This window comes from Benincasa hispida, chromosome 10 (assembly GCF_027475165.1).
Source record: "Benincasa hispida cultivar pf3 chromosome 10, pf3_genome.v1.1, whole genome shotgun sequence".
Lineage (NCBI taxonomy): Eukaryota > Viridiplantae > Streptophyta > Magnoliopsida > Cucurbitales > Cucurbitaceae > Benincasa > Benincasa hispida.
The window spans coordinates 32,289,517-32,315,560 of record NC_143487.1 but is presented as its reverse complement, the minus strand read 5'-3'; the positions used below and the strand labels follow the sequence as shown (position 1 = coordinate 32,315,560).

Here is a 26,044-nt window from a genome sequence, read left to right as displayed (position 1 = left end):
AGTCATGTTGTTTATGCCCACCACTTTTGCTTAGCATAGTGGATTCCACTCATAAATTTAAATGGTACTTTTATAGGCTATAACTTTGATATCATTTGTTCCATAAATGAGATTTTATGTGTCAAAATTTATTTATTTTTATTTTCCTTTCAAACATTCTATTTTAAAAAAACTCTTAATCTTAATTCAATCGTCTCCAATTTTTTTAGGGAACAAACGTTAGGTCAATTCATTATAGAAAATCAAGAGTGTTTTGAGATAAGAACTTTGTAGTGGAAAAGTAGTTTCTCTTCCAAAACCTTAATCACAAAGGTGTGCGCCAACATATTATCGATTATCTCATGAATTCACCAAAACTCATTCAAATACATATTATCGATTATCTCATGTATTTGTTAAAATTCAAACTAAACATCAAATACATCGAAGTCTAACTTATTTAAACGACAAAATGGATTATTATGCACGTTCAAAGAAGACAATATGATTGATTGTGCTATCTACATATGTCTATTAATTGTTTTATTTATAATATATATGTAGTAATTTGAAAGCCAATTTAAGGTATGAGTTTTATATGTTTTCTTATTTGCTTTTTGTCTCCACATCTCCTTTCAATCTCCAAACATGAATTTTTAAATTTACACGCTTTGTTGTGTATTTTGGGTATCGAGTGGGACCTTTTTTTTGGTTGTTTCTTTCATTTATTTGGACATTCATTACTATAAATTCTTCATATTGTCTCTTGGAATCCCAAGTTGTCTGTCATTAACAAAATTTCAAACTTTTTCATATAGAAATTCGCAAACCACTTGTCTTCTTCATTCAATTTATTATACTTCTTCTCATGCACCATGTGCTTCCACGAATTTCCAAACCAAAAATTTACAAATTCTGATTCTTTTTCTTTTTTAATAAAAGAAAATAAAAGTCCATCATATTTGCATTACCACACCCATTTGTGTTTTTAGGGATTTTTCCATCCAACTTTAGAGAAAGAAATAATGTGTTTGTTCTACTTCATTTTTCCGTCAAACTCTTTGGTTTGAGAGAATTTGAACATTTTATTCTATTCACTAAAGAAAGATATATGTCAAAATAAACATAGTTAAACTGACATAGTATTTTTATTATCACTCTCAAGATCAGAGGTTCGATTCCTCTCCTCCACTTATTTAATTTAATACCAATGTGTGTGTGTGTATATATATATATATATATATAAGAGCCACTACAAAAAAATGGTTTATTTCGACCATCTTATCGAAGGTTATTGAAAACTATTATATTTATTATAGGATATTAAAAAAAACAAAGATATTATATTTATGAAAGGAGAGTTTAAAAAACCTTTGAAAATTATCTACATGGAAGGTTATTGAAAAGCTTTGAAAAAAATACTATATTTATCAAATGACATTAAAAACGTTTGAAAATTATCTACTCTACTCTTTATTGAAGGTTATTGAAAACCTTTGAAAAAGATATTATATTTATCAAAGGACATTAAAAACTTTTGAAAATTATCTACTCTTTATCGAATGTTATTAAAAACCTTTAAAAAAATATATTATATTTACAAAGAATATTAAGAACTTTTAAAAAATATATATATACTTTTTTATCAAAGAAGCTTAAAAAGCGGAGGCCCGAATGTTATTAAAAACCTCTGAAAAAAATATTATATTATCAAAGAATATTTAAAATCTTTGAAAAATATAATTCTTCATCAAAAGAGTTTAAATAAACTTTGAAAATATATTATTCATAATTAATAATATCTATTTTTAAGTTGTTAAATATATATTTTATCAACGATTGTCAAATCTTTTAAACAAATATATTATCTTTTATCAAATATTTTGAGAATTTGTATATAGATTATTAAGATCTATATATGTATTTTGGAGTAAAGAGACTTATATTTTCAATTGATAAAAATAAAAGATTTATATTTTTAAAATTACCATGGTATATAGGTAATTATTAGTTTTCAATTATATTTCAAAATTTTTAAAAGTAAATTCGTTTTCATCCTTATTTCTCTCTCTTTTCTATTAGGGCTCAAAGTCTTCATCTGCATGCCCCTCTTTTCCGTTCAAAATCTTCAAAATCTTTCCAAATTCATTTTTTTTCCTTTGTTCAATATTTTATAATGATTCTTCTTTTATATTTTACAATTTCATCTACATTGATCTCATTGTTTACCTACAATTTTTAATTATAAAGAAGCTCGTCATCTCAACTAGATAAACTAACAGGGAGGATTTAAGGATTTGAAGCCAACTGAATGAGGATCTAGTTTCATTGACTACTTTGATTTTGTTAATAATAGGACATTTATGATTAGTGCTGTTTAGTTTATGTTGTGATTTTCGATTGATTTTGTCTATGTTGCCACTGCATCATGAAAATTTAAAAATACTTTTGTTTGAAGGTTATTAAACATCTTTAGAAAAAAGTACATATTTACCAAAGTATTTAAAATACCCTTGAAAAATATATTATCTTTATGGAACGCTTTTAAGAAAACCCTTGAAGAAAATATATTCTTACACAAAAAATTATTTGAAACTTTCAAAAAAATTATATTCATTAACTAAGAAATGTATTGATTTTTTTAGAGAAAAAAATGTATTAATCTTTACCAAAGCAGTTAGAATACCTTTAAAAGTACTTATTTTATTGAAGATTATAAAAACTCTTATGAAAAAAAATGTACATCTATCGGAGTTTTAAACCTTTGAAAAAAAGTGTTTAAAATTTTTATATTTTCTTATTTAGGAAAGAAACAAAAATGTGTTTAATTCCCATTTTGTCTCCATTTCTGTAGGGCTGAATTTCGAAGTTGAACATATCATCTCCAACTCGATTGTCGAGGCGATTTGATCGCATTGTTTATTTGTCGTTGAACATTGTGGCAACAATTTCTTTCTTTTGCCTTTCGAATTTCATCATGAGGTATGGATTTAGACGATTTTTTTCTTCAATAAACTCTACGATGAAAGCAAAATTATGAGAAGAGGATACATGATTCAATATAATTAATTCAAAATCGAAATTCTCGTCTCAACTAATTGAATCTGGATTTTGAATATTGATTGTTTGAATTTGTTTGTTTATTGTCTGTATTTGGATCCATAGTCACTTTCAAGTTCCAACGACCCAAGTAAGAGAAAATGACATTGATCGTGAAGAATGACATTGAACAATTTTTTTAATGCTTCAAATGTGGCGTTTCTCCTCCTCGTAAGTACTATATTTCTTGTTTATTTCGACCCTCTTCAATCCTAGAAGCCTAGTATATTCCACGAAGCAATGTACTGCAATCTCATTTTTAGACACAATTGAATTTCTATGGCGAAGCATGATAATCATTGCAATAAGACTTAATAGATCTCGTGAACGGGAATTATGATAGAGGAACAATGTATACTATAGCTTGTGGGTCGAATTTCAGTAGTGGCAGGGTGATCAACATGAATGTTCTTTGTTTCTATATGTCTTACTTCTGATTATGTGAAATAATCAGAATCTGTTGTGAGGAGAAAAAAGAAGAGAAAAAGTAAATTGAAGCATGTTTATGAGTTTTGGAGACGAAACATGTGATATCTTTGTAGAAACATGTGTAGTAGTAGGAGGGTAAGGCTATCTCAAGCAACCATGGTGCTTGTGTAATCGATATTTGGGTTATCATTGTTTCATTTTGATCTTGTTTATTCATATAAGCCTAATAATCAGAGAAGGTAGCTGTTAGGATCAACCATTAAAGGGCTCATGAGAACTGATGCAGTTTGCATAATGTGACTTCTTGTTACCATTGTGGGTTAGGACTTTCCCAATTATTTTTCTTGAATTTCCTTTATATTTTACTTTGAGTTTCTTACTTTTAATGATGTCAATTCATCAATTTTGTACAATGTCCTTTTATCTAGCAAGAAAAAGTCGGTTAAGGGATAACTTAGGCGAGGAGGAATGAAGGATGGATGTTATAATCTAATGTATGTTATCACCTGTTTTCACAAATTAATTATTCCTACCATTTGTTAATGATATTTTTGCAGCATGTTTCTTATTAATGTTGGTATTTAAGTGCTTCCTTTTACCTCAGTTTTGAGAACAAACTTATTATTGCAATCGGAAAAGGGCATTTTCCTCTCCAATTTGATGCAACTTTTTCCCTTGTATTGTGCCACAGGATTGATTAGTCAACCAGAAAAGGGCTTTTGTTGTCAGTGATTCTATTGATTGGGGCAGGGATATCCAAGTACTCATTCTCTCCCTTTTATTTTTTTGAGTTGCTGAGTTGTTGATTGCTGCATCTTTCACTTTTCTTCTTGATGTTGACATCTTGGTAATAGTTATTCTTGCAAAATTTTTGTACTCATTGACGAATAAACTAGCTTAAAGTAATAATTTGATTTTATTTACCGATTAAGCAGAATGGTTGATGGTATTCAGATACATTTTGTTTTGGAACAGGTTATGCTTAGCTATTGTTTTTTTTTTCAAACTCCAAACACATTAAATCTCTCTCACCCATGTCAATACTTAAGAACTTGATCTTAGCCGCAATTATCATCATAGTTTTAATATTCATTTCCTTGTTGAGCTGATGGCTCATCACTGTGATCTACAAGGTCTGGTTACATGTAGTAGACGACTAATAGAGACTATAATTTTATATTTTGGGCTATAGATATGTAGAGAGTAGCTTTTATTTGACTCACTATTGTAATAACTCTCTTTATACACTCATTTTCAGGCGGTTTCTTGCTTTTTACAAAGGAGGTTTCACATTCTTATTGTGAGCTCATTATATAATATGGATAGAAGTTGGATGTAAATTGGAAATTCAGTATAACAAGAATATAGAAATGGAGTCGGAAGATTATTTTAGATTTTGCATTAATGCATGCAACCCTCTATCAATTATCTTGTCCATGTAAGAGATGAAATAATGCAATACTTAAAACTTCATGTAAGAGATGAAGTAATGCAATACTTAAAACACCTTGTCCGTGTAAGAGATGATATTGAAGTAGATTTGTTAATAAGTCTGAATGTCTTCAAGAATATGACAAAAAAAAAATTGAGAGGCCAGTACTCAAGCATCAATTATCGAATTAGAAATTCATTGTGAGGATAGATTTCTAACAATGATGGTAGATATATGTAACAATTTGTTTATAGTTGATTGAATGCAATAGTTGGATATTCCATAATTTAGAAAATCTTTTTGTATACTTTTATGACAAATCTAAGTGTTCTTTCATCCATATAGGTTCCTATTCTTTCTATTCCATTCCCCTTACTTGTAATTTAAGATATTACAGGAAGTTGAATTAGTAAAAAGAATCTTCTCTTGAGATTTGTCAATAATAATTAAAATGTGCTAAAAGATTTTACGAGAGAATTTTCGAAGGATTTACAATTGTTGATGAATAAGTATTTTTGAAGGCTTTAAAACTTTTGAAAATAGTATTATAAGCCTTCAAATATAATGAAAAACATTTTGAAAAAGACCACTTGAAAATAAATAATTGTCAATGAATAATTTGACAATTTTGGAAAGTATGTGACCTTTGAAAAAAATAATTTTTGAAGGTTAATAAACCTTTGAAAAATAATAATGTTTTAAGATCAGTAAACCTTTGAAAAAGTTTTTTCGACGGGATCTATTTTGACAATTTTCAAATGTTGAGATAACCTTTAAAAAAAGATGTATCGAAGATCTACTAAATGTTTTTTCCAAAAATTATGACCTTTGAAAATGATCCATTTTCTTATAATAAATGACTTGATTAGAGAATATAAAAAGACACTAAATTAAATTAAAGATATTTACAATAACGAAATAACCCTAATATTAGTACTCTAACAAATACGACAAAATAGAGGTGAGTTGAGCTTAAAAAAGTGGAGCAATTAATTCAACGAAGGATAAAACTTTATAACTTTAATTGATAGATTTCAACTTTCACATTAGTTAAAAGCTAACCCAAAATAATATTAAAGTGGTTTAAGCTCAGATAGAATTTAAGTTTGGTTTAAATCGGGCTCATAAGTCATAACTAGATTTGGATTATATATATTGAAATTTAAAGCCTTTTCCATTGGAATGGAGCCAAATTTATGACAAAAACTCAATACAAATCATAGATAATCTATAATTAATGAATTAATGGATATTGGTTTTGTTAATGGGATTTGTTTTTATTAAATTAGTCAATAAATTTCATTTTGAAAGTCGTCCAAAAAGGACAAAAAGGTGTGAAATTTGATTCTTTATTTTCTTCAATGTATAACCAAAGATTCTTTAAAAGTAAAAAGGGAGAAAGAATAGGAATAATAATAAGAAGTGTGTTGTTGAAACATATAATTAAGGTGTGGGTGACAACTAATTAAACAAACTTTAATATTTGATCATATTTACAAGCCTTGACATTGGGACACCTAGAGGATTCAGCATATATCGTTTCTTTTTGTCTCCTCAAATAAAGAAAGACAAAAACTTTACAATTAACGGTTGTAATTTTTTCCCTTTTTCATTTTCTCTATGCATGTCCAATTATTTTAAGTGTTACATTATTAGAACTTGAGACTAAAAGAAATGGAAATAACTTCTAAAGTTTTGTCAACTAAAATTGCTATCTACCTACAAAATAGATGTTTCGAATTTTTTCTTTTAAATCTATCATCTGTCTCACATTTTCAACGTGTCAACAAAATAAATAAATATGGTTCTATTTCATAATTATTTGATTTTTTTTTTTAATTAAGCTTGTAAAATACTACTTCTAGGATTCTACCTACCAATTTTGTTATTTTATTATCTATGTTTAGGAGTATTGCTAGTTTTGAAAATAAAAAACAAATAGTTTTTAAAAACTTGTTTTTATTTTTAAAATTTTGTTAAGAATTTAAGCGTTTAGTTAGAAAACACGAAAATTATGATATAATTGTAACAAAATAAGTTTAATTTTTAAAAATTATCCAATAATCATAAATAATTTTTTTATAGGCACATTTTTATACTACAATAGATTATATTATAAGTTTAATCGTCTCTATTCTTTTAAAATTTGTGTATATTTTTTTTTTGAACTTTCACCTAACTTTAAACATGTTCTTAAACTCTTAACCTTCTATTCAATAATCCTTAACAATTGGGTTTGTTGTTATTATTATTATTATTATTATTTGTCTAATAACCTACATGGATATTAGAATTTTAGGAACCTATTAAATAAAGTTAAAAATTTAGCGTTAACTACAAAAAAAAAAAAAAACTTACTTAAAGTTGAGGGACTAAGAATTAATATCTTAAACTGTATTGAATAAAAAATAATTTGGTTTAATTGATTAAGTGATATTACAAAACATGAAAATTTGTATATTAAATTAATTAATCTATGAAACAATAGATACTTTTTTACATATTTTTTTTATAGTTTGTTTACATTGTGTCCTGTATATAAAATTCCTGGGGCTTATTCAATAAATAAACTATCGTTGGCTTTTCCTTTCTAGATTACTTTGCTAAATATTATACATAAATTTGTTAATTTGAATAAAATTCGGAAATAACTCAAAGAATTTTTTTTAAAAGTAAAATTGGAAAAGTATAGGAATAACTATTTTAAAAAAAAGATAAAGTATATAAATAACTTTATACAAATTAATTATTAGAAGTAATGGTTGTTTTTTACAACGGCATCATAATTTGTCCCCGACATCGATTGGAATCTAAGAAGAAAAAAATATCTTTTGACTATCAAACCACAGCCATGGACTGATTTTACGATGACCATCAAAATAATTAAGCAAAAAGAAAAGGTCCAAAAATGAGAAGGAAAAAAAAAAACCTATAATTTCATTTTAATTTCCTACCCATGTTTCTCAATTATTTTCCAAAATTTATTTTTCACCCTTGTTGGAAAAAAAAAAAAAAATAGAAGAAGAAGAAGAAAAAAAAATACTTCGACAAAATCTTCTGTCATTTGAAAAGTGATTGACATAGCTTAAGGCCCAACCTAAATTTATACGTTGAATTTTTATTGTCTATTCTTAAATTATCTTGATTGGAAATAAAAACTTTAGACTCAATTTGATAATCATTTGATTTTTAAAAAATTAAACTTTAAGATGCTACTTCCATTTGTTGGTTTCTTTATTTTGCTATTTAATCCTGTTAGACTTCTTTAAAAAAAAAAAACAAAGTTAAGTTTTAAAGAGGGACAATTGCAATCAAAACCAAAATATTTGTAAATATAGCACAATACAAAAGAATTTACATATATAAAAAAATTTAGATTTTGCTTTTGAAGTCTATCATGATAGATCATATCGCACTGGTGCTACTAGGGGTGTATTAATGATAGACTATATCATTGGATAGAAGTCTATTAGCATAGGATCTATAATTGATAGATTTTGCTATACTTATAACTCCTTTAAAATATTGCTATACAGTTCATTATCATTTCTACAAGTACTACTTAATATAATTACCCTTTTGAAAACTGAAAAAACATAATTTTTAAAAGTTTATTTTTGTTTTTGAAATTTTTCTAAAAATTCAAGCTCGTGTTTAGTGAAACAAAGATGAAAAGTTAAAAAGTCTGTAGGAAGAAAAATAGAATTTTAAAAAATAAAAAATAAAAAATAAAAGGATTATCCAACTAATCTTAATTTTTCCATATGAAAATGATTGTTTTTCTTAGCTGTAAAAGTATTGTAATATTTTGTTGTCTTTATTAGCAGTATGTTAGAATTAAGAACAAAAGCTTTGTCCTTAATTTCAACTCATGGTAATTTATGTTTCATATAGTTTCAAACATATTTCAACTACTACTTGTAATAATAAGAACTTTACTAAAAACAATAATGAGAATAAATATATCTTCATCTGATTTTTAACTTTATATATGATAATATATACGTTTTGTCACTATTTGATTTTTAAAATTGAATTTATAAACAATACTTCAATCTATAGAGTTCTTACCCTTAGAAGTTTAACACAACTAGTATAAAGTATATACCACCGACGAAGAGGTTAAAAGATTGAATATTTTTTTTTAAAAAAAAAAAAAAAACTTTGGATTTCTTTGCTTCATTGTTTACTTTTTGTTATGCACGTTTTCAAAATTCAAACCAATTTTTAAAAACTGAAAAAATAAGGTCTCGCTTGATTAATTCTCTTTTCATAAAATTATGTTAGTTTCTTCCCAACTATATTTTTTGAATTTTAAGTCAAATTTCAATAAACAAAATCAAGTCTTTAAAAAAAATTGTTTTAAATTTTGCTTGGTTTTTTTAAAACGAAATAGAGTTTGTTTATAAGGTTAATTTTTTTAAAAAAAAAACATAAAACAAAAACCAAAATGGTTATCAGACGAAACCACAGTTTTTAAAATCTTATTTTTGTTTTTTAGATTTGACTATAAACTTAGTATTTTTTTCAAAAAAAAAAAATAATAAAGTCCTTGTATATATATAAATATATGGATAATTGTTTTAAATGATAATACTGAAAATATTTTCAAATATAAAAAAATGTCATTGATAGACAATGATAAATAGTGGTAAATAATTATAGACACTAATGGACATCTATCATTATCTATTTGACACTGATAGTTGTCTATTACTCACTAATAAACAGTGACATTTTAATATATTTGAAAACATACCTACAGTGAAGCTAAAATCAAATAGTCATGTAATTAGAAGCTAAGGATTTAAATTATCATATGCGTTAATTTATTCAGTTGTCTTCTACATTATACTATTTCAGTCAAAAATAGAAGCCAAAGATTATTAAGCACGTAACTAGAATGGAACCTGATTCTCTTTTGGCTTATTTTCACTGGAGGATCACATTAAGAAAATCAATTATATCTTTCAAGAATCTGCCAGAAAAGGCAACAATAACACAGAAAGAAAAGAATGAAATAAATAATTCCTATTGTGCCATGGTTCAAGTGCAATGAAACAAGTTAAATAACTTGGATATCAATCTTCCATGGGATTTTATCCCCTTTCTTTCAAACTAATCTCTTTCCTCTGATTTTGTTCCCTCATCTCTTCTCCTTCTCCTTCTCCTTCTCACTATGGAATAAACTCATACTTGCAAGAGCCATGACCTGCACCAAACATTTAGTTTTTAAAAAACTTGCATTTGTTCTTGAAATTTGTCTAATGTTTACCCGGGAATAATGAAAACCATGACTAAGAAAATTGTGTTAAAACAAGCACAATTTTCAAAAACTAAATGGTTATCAAACGATGTTTAAATAAATAAATAATCCTAACTTATGATTTGGAGATGCGAGAAAGAAGATGGATTGTCTCGACTAGTTTTTCCTTCAACTATTTACCAACAACTAAGTTTCAGTTCAATTATAAATGAGAATGAGGTTAGGGAAGAATTCACCTTGAAATAAATGGGAATGAGGATAAGGCTTCAGAATTTCATGTTTTATGATGTTTTTCTCTTTAGACTTGCTAACTAAATAATAACAATACATTATACTAATAAAGATTTACTTAAACAATGTTCGAGGCACTCGAGGTGATAATGGAACAAAGTGGTTCTTTTAGCATAAAGCTTACTTTCTTATTATTTTATTTGAGAATCAACATTGTTAGTAAAAATGAAGGAAATGGAATGATTCTTTTCATTTCTTTACAGACATCCAATCTTATTAACCTTTGAATCTTTTTATAGTGTTCTTTAACCTTTTTCCCTTGAGTAAATAAGTATCACACAACATGCTGCTTCATGGCTTCCACATGGGTTCAAAGTATTGTCTCAATAATGTGAAAAAGACGATGCATTGCAATGATGGCAATGGCAACTCCCTTTGGAGCATTTTCTAGGCAGTATAATCCAAAAGAAACTGCAGTTAGGTAACTTTTTACAGTTTACCAGAAAGGAAGAGAATCATAAATTAGATATGGGTAGACAGTAAAAATGTGGCTTACTAGGATCAAGCTCTGTAATGATGGCAGCTCCTTTGAAGAAACAGGATCCACCTTGATGCTTGAAGCTCTGAAAGTAGGTGTTGAAGGCAAATGAAGCATGGTCTTTCACTGTATTTGGGTCAAAACAAGGCTGGTCTGGTTGGATCTTGCTGCAGTTTGCACCTCCATTTCCACATGCCCAATCCAAAGCCGTTTGTAATTCATCATCTGGGATTTGCTCATCTGCTATACACCATTGCTCAAATTCCCCACCTAGACATTTTAACAAACACTTTGTGAGCAGATTCACATAAATCTGGAATCTGGATCGGAAAAAGGGGAAATTTTCATTATTTGGGACTAAGCATTTAAGCATCCATTGACCTGAAATATCCAAATGGGTATTGGTTGTTACCTGTGTTTTGGTGAATTGTTGACAGTAACAGCAGAATGAGCAGTGTTTTAGACAACAGCGCAACCATGGCAGAGAAAAAGCGACAAAGACAGAGATCTATCTAAGTAAGAAAGTATAATGGGCACAAATAGAGTTTTTAAACGCATCTGTCGATGAGCTAGCACATGTGATAATGTTACAATTAATTAAGTAAAATAATTGATACTCCATATAAATCCGAATTTGCTTCAAAGTAGGATTAGGATCTATACCTCAAATTGTTATAGTTCATTGTGATTTTGTTAGTGAAAACAAAATCTTGTATATATGATATCATTTTAAGATAAAATCTCAAAAGGGATGCTTATGAACCTAAACCAGGGACACAGAAAAATCTATACAATATTAGTCAAATGTGGGTTGGCAAATGGCATTATAGCTCTAAGTAGAAGTCGGGACTTTTCAAGTTTTTTAACACTAAACTTGTTTTTTCATTTTGAATATTTAAAAAGCCATTTCAACTAGATCCTTTATCTAAGCAAAGATCTTAAACTCTTTGTGATTCTGATTACTAAAAACTAAAAAATTAGAACTGAGAGGCATATTATCATTATCAACCCATTTCGTGTGTAATATATAAATTTATACCCAAACTAGATGCTATCATAATCTAGGTCTTAAATTTTCATAAACATGTCAACATTTTCGTCAATATTTTCAAATGTCCACAGATTCAACATCGAACCTAAGTGGTGAATTGACATTCTACTAAATCACATAAAAAAAATTAACTAAATATAACAAAAATATCATAATCATAGACTTGATATTAATAATATTATATTATTTTTTATTTAACTTTTTTAAAAAAAGAGTGACATGCTTCTGTTAAGAAAAACAATAAATACTTTTTATGATTTTTTCTATATTTATAATTTTTTTTCCAAATATATCTATTGATATTGACCTTTCAAAAAAATTGAGACATCAACATTTAATACCTTTAATACCCTGTAACATTCTCTCTCTTTAATGGAAAGTATCATTAAGATAGTTCATTATACTTTTAGAGCTTAAGCCTGAAGCTGCATCCTGGTTCCACATCTCACGTATCAGTAGCCAGTAGAGTTGAAAATGGTTATGTACCAAACTTAAACATTAGGCTTTAAATTAACCAATAAAGAGAAACATAACTCAAATTGAAGATGCAGTAATGGTGAGAAAGATGGGAAGAGAGGATTTACAGGGGTGAGGTGGAGAATGATACAAAATATCAACTACTCCTTTACTAAACTGCAGTCTTACAGGAATGATTTACAAATATACATCAGAATATTACATAGGTGACAACAGTAACAAAATAATTTTAAGACAAATTCTTGTATACATGGCAATATACAAACTCTTCAAATGTCAATACTTGGAAACAGCAGCAGACCTTCCTTCAAATATGAATTTTCTGGTGTTTCTGATTATTAGAAGTTATTGGTATTTTGTTAAATCTGTCAGAGTACATACAGCTAGTGATAAATGTTGAATCATTGGAGTCAGCTCGGAAAATCGTGACGATTCTATTATCCCCTATACAATACAAAGGAGGATTTCGATAAGCCATCTCGGAGAAGATGAAAAGTCATCAGGGTTCATAAATGAGTGATCTTCGCAAATCATAGCATTTGAGTTTACCCACGTCAAGTTTAAGGAATAGCGTAAATCATGCAGTCTTTCTTGTTTAGCAAATGGAAAAAGAAAGGGCAGGCACTTACTGACAAGAAGTCGAGGGTCATCTAGGAAGCCATTTGTTAGTTTATGGCCGTTGGAGCCCTGGATCATGCATCGTTTGCTCGATTTCCTCTTCGGCCTACACCCACTGCTAAGACTACCTAACATTGGTTGTCATTCCTGAAACAAACAACCAAAGAAGAGATCTTTTAGGTGGTGAAAGAATAATGGAGAAGTTTCAAAGAACACAAAATGATAGTTTTAGACAAATGGGATAACTTTCAAGTGCCAAAATAACACAAAAGGGAAGGAACTTGGGGCGATGTGCTATGGAAATAACGCTCAGTTTCCCCACTAGGTGAATTGCCCTTAATCTGCTACTGGTACTGTGGTTGAAAACATGTTGAAAAGGGTAGGAAGATTCATGGAGATTCGAAGTACATAGTTAACTTTCAATCATATGGAGGGCCAAAACCGAAATTGATGGTGCAGAAGGATGATTGCACTGGCACCCCACCCAAAAAAAGGCCAAAATTACGAATGAAATTGTGTACCTCTCATCAAGAAATAATATGTAGAGAAAATATGGACATTTACCACAAATTAATAGATAAGGACATGACCAGATTAACTCCATCCACCATCTGATAGCTGGATAGAGTAGTCAGAAGATGGGCAGCCATAATCTGGAGCCATCCATCCTAGCATAAGAGTGACCTTTGGGTCAGAGAGGTAAGAAACAGTTATTGCCGCTGTGTGCAGTACTGTGTTAAGCAGTCTCAAAAAAACGTGCTACAGCCGAATAAAGTTGCTCCTCTTCAAATGGCTTAGCTACATAACCATCCATCCCACACTTCAGGCACTCCTCATTCATGGCCTGAATTAAATCTGCTGTCATAGCAAATATTGGCGTGTGCCAATGGACTTTATTGTCCTCAGTCGACACTTCTCCAGATGCAATTTTCGCGTTCACCTCACTTTCTACAGCACGGACCTGTCTTGTAGCTTCATACCTGCATATATTTGATATACATCAGGATTCAGTCAACATATGTTAATTTGGAAATTTAATTCTTTTTAAAGAATGAAGTGCTCATTTGTTATTTCAAGTGAACGTCCCCTTTCAAACCAGTCTAGAGAAACAAATGATGGGGACTACATCAATTGGCAGCTGAAAAAAGAAGCAATATAGTAATACTAGTTCTAGCACCATATTGTAATATCGATCGACAAGGCCATGACAAAGAATGCAATGTCTGTGACTACTCCCAGGCAATATGCTGAGTCATAAAGAAAATACATAAAAGGCAGGAAGATATTACCCGTCCATCTCAGGCATCTGGAGGTCCATGAAGCAAGCATCAAAGTTGTGTGGAGGGTTGAGGAGAGCTACAGCATCCTTTCCACATTTTACACAAGTTACAACGGCTCCATATTTCTTTAGTGCACCTTCTGCCACCCTTCTGTTAACAGCATTGTCATCCACAACCAAAATATGCTTTTCTTTCAGTAGCTTTCCAAGAGTAGATGGTTTTTTAATAATTACTTGATTCCTCTTCTCAATCCTAAAGGCTTCGTGGAAGCAACTCACCAACACGTCTAACTGAAGAGGTTTACTTAAGATATTATTTACATGACCAGAAGATTTAAGTTCATATTGCTCATTGGAGCTTTTGGGGTTTGCCAGGAGAAAGAGCTTTGGACCATTCATCTGGACATTTGTCACACTTTTATCCACATGCTCTTTAAACAAAAGATGGAACTTGAGACCAACTTTCTTGTCCCAGATGTCTCTGTCTATAAGAATCATGGCCAATTGTGTTGATGCTCTGTTGATTTTGAAAATTAAAATGCATTAGTAATAGCTAAACGGGATATGGGAACAATATATCTTTTTCAGCCCTTTTTTAATTTATTTTTACTGCAATTTTTTAGCCTTAGAATATTTATCATGTTTAGTTACTGAAATAACTAAACATGTATATTTATCATTAAGAATATTATACATATTTCCCAATGTGGAAATAGGACTTTAAAGTTGAACAACCACATGATGCCATATACTCATTAATCATTTATTAGGTCCATAGAAAGAAATATGCTAATCAAATTCAAAATCTGGAGAAAATGGTTTGAATGGTAACCAACCAACCATGGCCATAGACATAAAAAGCATTTGTAACAGATTCAATCGATGAAGTAGAGTATTCATGTCTAGTGAGTTCACCGCTCATTATGCATTAAAAGAGAACTTATTGAGTCTCCCAATTGGCCTATAGAGCCCCTTGCTATCCAAGAGTCAAGTTTGACACTCAAATGAAAATTTTCCTTCGATGACAGTATAAGATGAAAATAATAGAACTTACCTTGCATTCGAGGTATTGGATAGATATTGATAAGCAGATTCTGCACTCAGAGTTATATCAACAGAAATCCCCAGTCTCTGCAGATGATATCTCGTGACCTCTGCTCGAATGCAGCTATTATCGATTATTAATGCTCTTAGCCCCTGGAACTCTCCAATACCCACAGCATACTGTGGCCGCCTTGTATCCAAAAAACTTATTTCCCCTTTCTGGAAAGAAACCGTAAATGAAAATGTGCTGCCTATACCAGGCTCACTCACAAACCCAATCTCCCCTTCCATGAGATCCACCAAACGTTTGCTAATGCTCAATCCTATTCCAGTGCCACCATACGTCCGAGAAGTGGAACTATCAGCCTGCATAAAAGGAGTGAATATTCGGCTTTGTGCATCTTGGGGAATTCCTACACCTGTATCCTCAACAGTCACGAGAATTCTAATTGTTTTGGGTTCCTCCACCGCATCCGTCCTGCTGAACTTTCTGAAATTTTCCCAGCTTTTCCATCTATCCACCACAGGTAACCCACTAAATGTAGTACAGCTATTGTTTGATGTGTCTCCAACTACATATGAGCCTTGTTTAAGCACAATGTCCATAAAATCAACTGGGCCTCTCACTTCATCAGCCAGATGCACTGAGACTAGTATGTGCCCCTTATTATGAGTAAACTGCATTAAAATCAGGATAAATTATGCATCATTAACATTTAAGTTAAATCAGCAATCCAAAAGGATAAAATCATGCTTTTGAACGGCATACATGATTGAATAATGATGTCGAGCATCATAAAAAAAAAGTTTAAGGTGACCGTTAACCCTTGAATCAGAATCCCATTTAGATTATAAAATAAAGGGCAAATATCAATTTATATCCCTGAACTTTGGAAGTTGTATCAATTTAAACCCTGAACTTTGGGGGGTAATATCAATTTAAACTCCAAACTAATAATTGTATCAATTTAAACATGAACTTTCATAAGTATATCGATTTAGATGATGAACTTTCATAATTAGATTAATTTAAACTCTAAACTTTCATAAGTGTATTCAAATAAAACATAATAGATGGTTTAAATTGATACACTTATGAAACTTCAAGGTTAAAATTGATACATTTATGAGAGTTCAGGGTTTAAATTGATACAATTATGAGTTTGGGATTTAAATTCTTACAACCCTCAAAGTTAAAGGGGTCTAAATTGATATTTGCCCTAAAATAAACAAATAAATAAAAATTGAATCAGTCATTCTTCAAGTCAGACCAATGTCACAGTGACGGTGCAAGAACCTGTTGCACAATGATGCTAGACTTGAAGCAATGATGCCATATCTCCCAGAAAACATAACAATGCAGCATTTTTGCAGCACATCGTAGTGTCAGTTGAAAAAGAAATACAGAGCATTTAGCAAGCAAAGGTTACAAGGTTCTATTAGTATATGTCCCCACAATGTGAATTTGGAAAAGGTAAAATTGGTCAAAAGGAAAGGCCAAACCATCACAACTAACTTACAACTCTAATAGAAGGAATCCTTGAAATATCAAGGATAACAACCTATATGTGTGTCTGTCTACTAAAGGGCTATATACACTCCATGTGCATGTAATGATTAATATGTAGAACACTGGTAAGTTCAAGAGCTAGAAACATCAGAATTAGTCATGGAAGCCAACATCACAAATTACAAAAGATAAATAAATAAGTGAATAAATAATTGAGTTACAAAAATGAACCAAAGAATGATGTTCTATTCTTTCTTTTTTCATCTCAAATATAAGGTGGCACAGTCGTTCAGCGTCAATGAGGCATACAGATAATAACGAAAGGTACAGGTAACTGTAGATAAAATCTAACCTTGAGTGAATTTCCAACAAGATGAGTAATTATTTGACGAAAGCGTCCAGGGTCACCAATGACAACTTCAGGCACCAAATCAGAGACATAAACAGCCAACTTCACATGCAAGGGAGCACAAAAGCAATTTAACGTAAGGTATGATACCACCAAAAACCAAATTTGGTGGAAATCAACAAAAGGAAATAAAGGAAATAAATTTACAAATTTACCTCAATTCCCTTGTCATTGGATTTGAGTGCAAAAGGTGAGAGCACATTATCAACTATAGCACGCAGATCGAAAGGTACAGATTCAAGTTCAAGCCTTCCTGATTCTATCTTAGCTTGATCGAGAACCTTATTTATGAGTGATATCAGATCTTTTCCACTCTCGTGAGCAGTCCGGGCAAAATCCAGTTGATTTGAATCAAGGTTAGTGTCCATCAGTAATTTCAGCATGCCTAAATAAGGTAATTAAGCATTGTTATGCAGGATATAAATGTGAGATTTATAGTATTTACTTGTTGATGTAATAGCATTCATATTACCTAAAACACCATTCATTGGTGTTCTGATCTCATGGGAAACTGTTGCCAGAAACTGCAAAAGACAATACTTCAGCGAATTTGAGAAACTCACACTGTGTCGCAAGGTAACACAGTGGAATATTGAAAATACTAAGGAGAGAAAGCATGTTCTACAATATCTGGAGTTTTAATAATGCACCTGTGATTTGGCCACATCAGCAGCTTCAGCACGACTTTTAAGCTTCATCATCTTGTGATAGTCATTCTCCACTTTTGCAATCCGACTTATAGCTGCACGAAAAATATGGCCAACCAGCAAGGTAATGATTAGGACACCTACTGATGAATTGATAGCTGTCCAAGGAGGTGGAGGTTTATGCTTGAATCTGCAACCAAAGGGTATACTCTGAGCTCATGAGAAATCAACAGTAATTTCATGTTATTGGATTCGTATAGATAAACAGCCATACTGACATGAAGTCAACACAGCAGGTGAGGACTTACCTACAATGCATCTCATGCCTTCTTAAAGGATCCCCAAAATCAAGTTTACTAATATGCAGTAGCCCGGTATCGGTAAAATCAGAGCCATACATGTTGATGGGAGCAGAATCATTGGTTGTATCATAAACATTCACAACAATTGTCTGCTTGCTAGCAAGCTGATGCAAAAGCTTCTCCACCAGTGAGGGGATATCATATGAGGCACCTAGATAACTTTGAAGAAATGAATCCAAGAAAGATAATTAGGTTCAGCTTGTTAACTATGATATGGAACTTTCAGGAAAGGGTGCAGCAACAAGTTTTCAAGAAATATAATTACCCAACAGTAGCTTCAATACGTTGCTCAGGAGTAGCATCTGGAGGGAGGTCAGTGTTATAGACAGCAAATGTGAGGACAACTCCAAGGTGATTAGATTTCAAGAGTTTAAAAGGAGATGTAAGCACACCCTTTCCAGAAGCCCTAGCTCGCAAGATGTTCTCGCGATCTTCCTGCACGACACAGGCATTATGAAGTTAATCATTTAAGTGACTGAAATAGACACAAAATCCGTGCTCCAATCTTATACTATGCTCTCATATTGACAAGTCTGCTCCGTTATAAGGAGGGTTGAGGGGACTCCAAAAAGATTAAAATATCAATGATCGATTAATCCTTAATATCAATGTCAAACCCTCCAATTTACGGATATAGTGACTATTGATGGATATTTTAATCCTTGCTCCAAAGTAATGAATCATATATGATCACAGTCTTCCTATAGAGCTAGAAATAGATACAGCAGCATAGCAGTGCCTTAGAATTTGACATGAGAAATAGCTATCCTTCAATACCTAAATGACAAGACTTATTCTATTATTTAATTCTGTTCAAACCATCACATATGATAAGAACTGTTAGATGTGTGGTAAAACAATGAAACAGATCACTAAGAATTATAATTTCTAAATCCTGAACATTGTAAAACCTTACAGGTGGGAACGAGAGCTTAAACATTGCCATTATCTGGAACAAAGACAAGACTTCATTTAAAGATTAGAGAATCAGTAAGATAATTATTGATTGGGTGTTTTTATTTATATCTCCTTAACTAGGAAACGAATTTCAGGGGTATGTGGAAATCATAATCTGAGTCTAATCCCACAACTAGGAGTATTTAAAACATGAACCGCCCTGGGGACTCACTTTTCCAGACATCATGTCGATAGAAACTATATGAGCTACCGTTTCTTGAGAAAATATGACAGGTGCATATTCATCTCGAATTGGTGCAGGTTCCAAATTTTCTGGATTACAATCTTGAACAAGAGTTTGGTCCTCTGTCTCCATTTTCTTTATCGTCCATCCATGCATCATCTCAAAATGCTCCCTTTCTGAGTGATTAACTTTCAAAGCATAAGCTACACCACTAGTCAGTGGTCTTTCAAAGGCTGTTCTTTCTGTATACTCACTAAATGTTCTCTGCAGAAAGAAGAATTCACAAACAATCAGCTAGACAGAAGACTAGTTAGCATTCGAACATAATTCTCAGTAGAATCATTCGACTCCTTGAATTAACCAGATTGGAGTTTTTGCAATTCTTCATTGAAAATATTGAAAATGGTTGCATAAAGCAACACTATCTTGCTATTCATATTTTCTGAGTAAAAGTTATGTGAATTTTTCAATCCTTTACTTCTACCAAAAGCAGCATATTGAGTGAATCAAGGGTCCTTCAGAAATCAGAAGACAATCTTTACCCATGTACTTGGAGATCCAAATTCTCATAACCAGGTTGTTCTTCAATTACAGCGTTCTATATCCATCTAATTTTGGGTAAAAACAATATTTTTTTTATTTAATAAAAACCTTCCGTTTTTCCGTCAATATTGTTATCTTGATAACACTACACCAAAATTCACCACTGTTTTATTCGAACAAATAAACTATTGATCAACTACGTGGTAGCGGAAAATCTAAAAACTTAAAATAATTATGAGAACTGTTCTTCAAGGAAGGATTACTGAAATCAGCTAGGTTTTCATATTCAATAAAACTTCATCAGTAGTATAGAAATTGTATGACAAAGGAGAAACAAAAAAATGACAAACAGAAAGAGCATTGCCTGATCAATGGCAGAAGGCTGTTTCCCATGGTGGAAGGTAGAGGTAAGAACGGCTAATGCATGAACATGGTTCATGCTAACATTGAATTGGTCCTGCAACATCCGGGCTCGCTCATCACACATGTTTGCAAGTGTTTCTTCTCTTCTCAAAATAGCTGTCTGGTTCAGGTACCAAAATAACCAAATGGACCCAACGATTCCAACTACAATAAATATTCTTAGGAGCACCTTCCGCCATTTCCCAGCTCCTTTAGGAGACTCTTTGGCTTGTTGATGTTGCTTTCTCCCTAGTAAGACCCTCTGTTGATGAACCAATGGCTGGTTTGGCTTTGGATGTTTCTTATTCCACAATTTTAGATGAAAACCAGATATTTTCTGGAATGCTATCACTCCAAGGAGAACCCAAAAACATCCAATCAACGAACTACAAAAATTCTTCCAGTGCTTTCTTAAAAGGCATCTTCCCACTCCTGCTTGTTCAATTATCTGATAATGCCCAGAAGCAAAACTAGTCAGCAACTCATAATTATTATTCATGGATATAATTCTTTCGCACTTGCCAAAGTTTAATTTCTAAGCCTAGGAACTAAATAATGGTTGTGCTTATCATCATCAAAATTCAAAGGTGGGTGATGCTTTTGTTCTATTATCAAAAGATAATGATAAATGAATAGACAAACTATGGTGTACTACATTAATTTCCTACAGTGGATAACAATCGTAATTTAAAAAAATTAAAAAAAAAAGATCTTTTAAGTGTTTTCAAGACTAGTTTTCAGGCACAGAAAACTACATTTAGTAATTCCAATATAAAAACTTATCTACCTTTTCACAAAGCTGATTTCCAGTAGAGAGTAAAGAGGCAGATAAGTCTGTAGCAAATGGAACAGTTATGTCATCAGAGAATAATTGGCCAGAATTTCCAGGGATCTTCTCAGTTGGAATTGGACACTCCCCAACATTGGAATCTTCACTTTCTTCAACCCATACAAACTGCTTGTGAAAATCTTGCTCCCAGTACAGTAACCTTAGGGCACAGGCAATTCCATTCAACTGTGATGTGTCAGATCCAAAATCATTGGTGCACCCAATGGATGACATCTGCAACAAATATAATCTAATGTAAACCTTTTAATGCAGTTATTCTCTTATCATTCTCCTGTTACGTGATTTGGGAAAGACGTAAGGAACTTGTATGGTATGTATTTATGAAGACGGAACTGGTAATATGATTATAACCCACATGGATAGGTTTGTCAATTCTACAATACATAAAGCTTGATGTTTCCTAGTATATTACCTCATTTTATCAGGCTTAGATGTGCTTTCAATGATTTCTACCTCACTTAATTTGATCAATTCATTCAAATAGACATAAACAGCCTGCCTCAGCCTATGAATTCAACAATTCCTAAGTGTTTTACATTACCAACTCCAAAGCTGAAAATAAATGGGAAAAGAAGAAAAAGAACATTGTTGTTGCATCTATGGCACGCAACTTCAGTAATTATCATTGGATCCCAGCTGATATTGTTTGCCAATGATAGGAGAAATATACACATAATAGTGCTCGAGAGAATACATCACTCGAATCAAAAGATCAATGAATTGGACTAAAAGAAAACTTACCCGATCTGAGTCGGATAACAAGGAAGCTATAGCTTGAAGTTGATTCTTGCTTACATTGAAATGCCGCAGCAAAGTTCGAGTTTCTTCGTTGAACAAGTTCGAGGTCTTCTGTTTTGTTCCACTGTTCACATTATACGAACGCAAGGAAAACCAACTGCTTAAAACTATAACTACAGCAAAAATCCAAAAACAGAGAAGCTTCTTCTTCCATTTCCCGGTGGAATTTAACGAACATAGATGTTCCTTAGCCTTCTTCAGCTTAAACCCAGCTGGAAATTTCCCGTTAGCGGTAGAAAACTTGCAGCTCAAAGACATCCTCAGTAAGCACCTTGAGAGCTTGAGAAAAACCCCAGCTCCGCCAGAGCAACCCCTCCACATAAAAATCCTCCACCGGAAAACAACAAAACAAAATTTAACTATAAAAAGCCACAAATTAAAGAAATACCACCGATTCTTCACTGACCCTTCTCATCAAACTCAACACTAAGTAAGAATCCCCTTGAAAAAACTCGAAACAGGGACTAATTATTAATCAACGACCCAAAAGAACCCCCGTTCTGTCCTCCAATCCAAAGCTCCCTAGTCTGGTTCTGTGCAGAACTTGAATCCATAGAAATCATTGGCGTTAATCGACTAAAAGCTTCGTACGAATCATATTGGCAACAGACTGGATAAAACCCAGTCGTTATTTTGAAGAAGTATCGACCCTTTTCTCCCCTTTTGCCTCTACTTCTCGTGAATGGAGGTAAAACCCAGTTGGGTGATGCAAGAATTTAACTGGAATCAATGATAAGATGGTGGGGAAGGGGAAGCGAGAAGGGGAATTTTTTTTTCAAAGAGGGTTAAACCCAGTTGGTTCCTCCATAATTATAACAACTGGAATCAATGATCAGATAGTGGAAAAAAAGAAAAGGGAAAAAAACCCAAACCAAAAATAAAGAAGAAAAAAAAGTATCCCCTCTCTCTCTTCTCTTGTTCTCTATCTCAAAGTGGGTACATCATTATCTCATCATCCAGTGAAGAACGTTAAGCAAAAGCAAACAAAAGAAAGCTATGATCAAAACAAAATCAACCCTCTTAACAACAGAGATTAATTCATTTTAACTTTTAAGAACAGAACAGAATCCCCTCGACTTTGGCAAAATTTCTACAATTGGGTCGTGGGATTTTGGCTTGCTTTTTAGCTGTGCGAAAGCTCTCAGCTAATGGGCCATAGAAGCAGAGCAAGCCGTTTTCACTCAACCCATCATAGCTTTATTATCCAAAAATTAAATAAAAAAAAAAAAAAAAAGACCTTTCAGACTCGTTTTTGTTCGTCCTCTGCGTCATTTTCACTTTTCCTTTTTTTTTTTTTTTTTTTTTTATTATTATTATTATCCTTTGCAAGAGTTGAAAGAGACCGCACCATTTTTTTTTCCCTCAGTGATTAAAGATGATGGAATTTGTATTCTACCGCTGCGTTCTGCAGGCTTACAGATTCACACTTAAATTCTTATTAATTATAATTCAGTAATTAACTACCTCTCTCTTTCACTAACATTTACTCAAAAACTAGCTTAAATTTATCTCTACTTTTCACTCAATAATATTGGTAGTTTTATTTTGGTGAAATTACTAAAAGAAAATACTTAGTTGAAATTTGAATTTTATTTTCTAAAACAGCTCATTTTTGTCGTTAAATTTATTGATGAAAAAAATTGTGTAATTAAATTAAATTTAATGTGGGCTGTGGAATTAAAAAGAAGACAATAGGTATGGTTTTCACATATGCCATGTATCATTATTATTATTACTATTATTATTTGTTAATCATATTATTTTAGGGTTTGTTCAATCTTAATTCATATATTTTTATCCTCCAATTTTAGTCTTATAGTTTAATAAATCTTCATTGATAATAGTTTTTTGTTAATTTTTTCAAATATATTTTAGTATTAATTAGCATTTTTATTATAAATTTTGAAAACATATTCACATATTTATATATTATTGCATGAAATTTATTATCATTATTTAAAAAAAAATCAATCATTATTATCACTTTAGTATTAAATCTTCAATACATTTTAATATTAATTAGCATTTTTTTTTTGTGTACACACAAAGTCCTACCATGACTAAAGAATGAGAGATAATATATATCATTTGAGGATAGAGGGATCCGAATAATGGATATCGTGGTTTCTAATACATTTAGATGTCAATTGAGCTATATTCGATTTGTTAATACCTATAAGTTTTTCTTTTTTTTCCTTTTTATTTGATTAAAATGTCCTCTAATGGTTACTAAATATTTGATTTCGAAATTAAATTAAGTAAGTTCTGAGTAATATGGAAGCCCTCTAGAAGGATTGTCTATGAATGAAGAGGCTAAAAAATACGGGATAAGATTCTCAAACTACCTGTCTCAATAAAAATTAATTCATTAAATTTAGGAATAAATGAATATTATGTTGGATGTATGACAAAACCCACCAATGTTTTAATATTAAGAAAAGAAAAAATTACACTCCCTAATTAATTCTATGACTTTAATCAAAGTGATCAATTATTAATCTATTTAATTCATGATATAAATTTTATTCCTTTCCTTCGACATTGTTGTAACACTTGGTATCATTATCATTTTTTTTGGGCACATTCAAAGAGTTTGGCAATGTATATTTTAATCATAAAAATGTATGCCTTATTTCAAGCTTTGCTTTCTACGACATATGTTTGGTTATGGTGGTTGATACATCAAAATCATATATAAAGAACGTAGAATAAATGTCAAAGTGTACACGTTATTTATAATATATTAAATTGAGTGTTTTTGTTTTCTATTTCAATTTAAGATTAGAGAGTTTCTAGGGTGTTTTTTTAGACAACCTTTTAAAACTTGTTTCACTTTTTATATAATAACCAAATATAATAAAAGAAAAATGGTCCAAGTGGGGTTAAGATAATATTTGACCTTATAGATTAAGCTTTATGTAAATAATAATTGTGATTTATTAATAATGACATGTTAGGTGTAATTTTTTTTTTAAAAAAAAATTATTGATGAGTTAATTGTACTAAAAAAACACAAAGGAAACAAAAATGTCTACTTTGCATGTGGTATTTGTGTCAGGGGCTGTATATGAAATTCCAAGAAATTTGTGTTGGAGAATAAATGGAACATGTACAATTAAACAATGTCATTAATTGCAATTTGGCCCACTTTCAATGGGTGAAAAGAAATTTCAGCTTTTGCGTGGGACATTTTTGGGAACCTACGGTTCTATTTTCAGTGGAAAAGTTTCAAATAATATATATATATTTTTAGAACAAGTTCGAATAATATTTAATTAGTTTAAATCACATTTTAATCCCAAGTTTAATTTTCTTTCATAATAATAATAATAATAATAAAAGATTTGTTACATTTTCAATTTCTAAACCTTTTAGCCATTAAACATTCAAAATAATAATTTTGGTCTTTTCCTTTATTTTGTTTTCAATAATCCAATCACATGGTTTGAGGTATGTGTGCTTTCAGACTAATATTAATATACTTACAAAAATGATTATTTCTAAATAAAAAAAAAAAAGATTTTGAAAGTTTAAGAGACCAAAAATAAATAAATTTAAGAGTTAATAACTAAAATGGTATTTAAACCTAGCTACTTAATTTTAGGTTAAACTGCAAGTTTCCTCTATAAATTTTCAAGTTTGTGTCAAATAGTTACGTTGATGCCAAAAAATAGACCAACCGTGAATTTATTTTTTGGAAGAGATTCGTTCAACTGCCTATAAAACAAAAACAAATAAACACTAGTGTGGTGTCTAGCCATACACACACTTCGACGCTTAAGTCAGTCTTGTGTTTCTGAGTAACTAGACAATAAGAAGATAGTAGAGTATTTAAGAATACCTTCGATTAGTAGTCTTCGTCATTTTTATAAGGTAATAAAATTTAATCAATGTTGAGCATAATGCCCCTTTTTAATCCTCAAAGCTGTCGAGTTAATT

The 26,044-nt window shown here is 31.0% G+C and overlaps 2 protein-coding genes across 4 annotated transcripts; both read right to left on the bottom strand.

Moving 5' to 3' along the window:
• Positions 1–9,858: 9,858 nt before the first annotated feature.
• LOC120088829 (glucan endo-1,3-beta-glucosidase 12-like) lies at positions 9,859–11,980 on the bottom strand. The gene is made up of 3 exons (XM_039046276.2): positions 11,387–11,980; positions 10,993–11,244; positions 9,859–10,151 (listed from the first exon to the last, which is right to left on the bottom strand). The coding sequence occupies exons 1-3, from the start codon at positions 11,451–11,453 to the stop codon at positions 10,117–10,119; spliced, it is 354 nt and encodes a 117-aa protein (XP_038902204.1). The 5' UTR covers positions 11,454–11,980; the 3' UTR covers positions 9,859–10,116.
• A 646-nt stretch (positions 11,981–12,626) lies between these two features.
• On the bottom strand, positions 12,627–23,278 carry LOC120087652 (histidine kinase 2-like). 3 transcript variants are annotated; one of them, XM_039044496.2, is made up of 15 exons: positions 22,049–23,278; positions 21,245–21,520; positions 20,420–20,905; positions 19,501–19,776; positions 18,637–18,806; positions 18,318–18,530; positions 18,013–18,199; positions 17,835–17,886; positions 17,518–17,747; positions 17,306–17,404; positions 15,454–16,121; positions 14,410–14,916; positions 13,685–14,100; positions 13,132–13,592; positions 12,627–12,946 (listed from the first exon to the last, which is right to left on the bottom strand). In XM_039044496.2, the coding sequence occupies exons 1-13, from the start codon at positions 22,424–22,426 to the stop codon at positions 13,857–13,859; spliced, it is 3,786 nt and encodes a 1,261-aa protein (XP_038900424.1). In that variant the 5' UTR covers positions 22,427–23,278; the 3' UTR covers positions 12,627–12,946; positions 13,132–13,592; positions 13,685–13,856. The 3 variants fall into 3 exon arrangements, with proteins under 3 accessions (XP_038900424.1, XP_038900423.1, XP_038900425.1); XM_039044495.2 differs by having other exon boundaries at positions 13,132–13,267; XM_039044497.2 differs by having other exon boundaries at positions 13,132–13,267; positions 22,103–23,166.
• Between the last annotated feature and the right edge of the window lie 2,766 nt (positions 23,279–26,044).

What these genes read in the sequence shown, in the direction of transcription:
- LOC120088829 (XM_039046276.2), bottom strand. Translation starts at nt 11,453, where the DNA reads ATGGTTGCGCTGTTGTCTAAAACACTGCTCATTCTGCTGTTACTGTCA. An exon ending in AACAATTCACCAAAACACAG is followed by an intron (nt 11,245 to 11,386) that starts GTAACAACCAAT and finishes TAAAATGTCTAG; the next exon opens with GTGGGGAATTTGAGCAATGG. An exon ending in CATTACAGAGCTTGATCCTA is followed by an intron (nt 10,152 to 10,992) that starts GTAAGCCACATT and finishes TGTTTGGTGCAG; the next exon opens with GTCATGGCTCTTGCAAGTAT.
- LOC120087652 (XM_039044496.2), bottom strand. Translation starts at nt 22,426, where the DNA reads ATGTGGAGGGGTTGCTCTGGCGGAGCTGGGGTTTTTCTCAAGCTCTCA. An exon ending in TGTTATCCGACTCAGATCGG is followed by an intron (nt 21,521 to 22,048) that starts GTAAGTTTTCTT and finishes TATTTGTTGCAG; the next exon opens with ATGTCATCCATTGGGTGCAC. An exon ending in CGTATTGAAGCTACTGTTGG is followed by an intron (nt 18,531 to 18,636) that starts GTAATTATATTT and finishes ATTTCTTCAAAG; the next exon opens with TTATCTAGGTGCCTCATATG.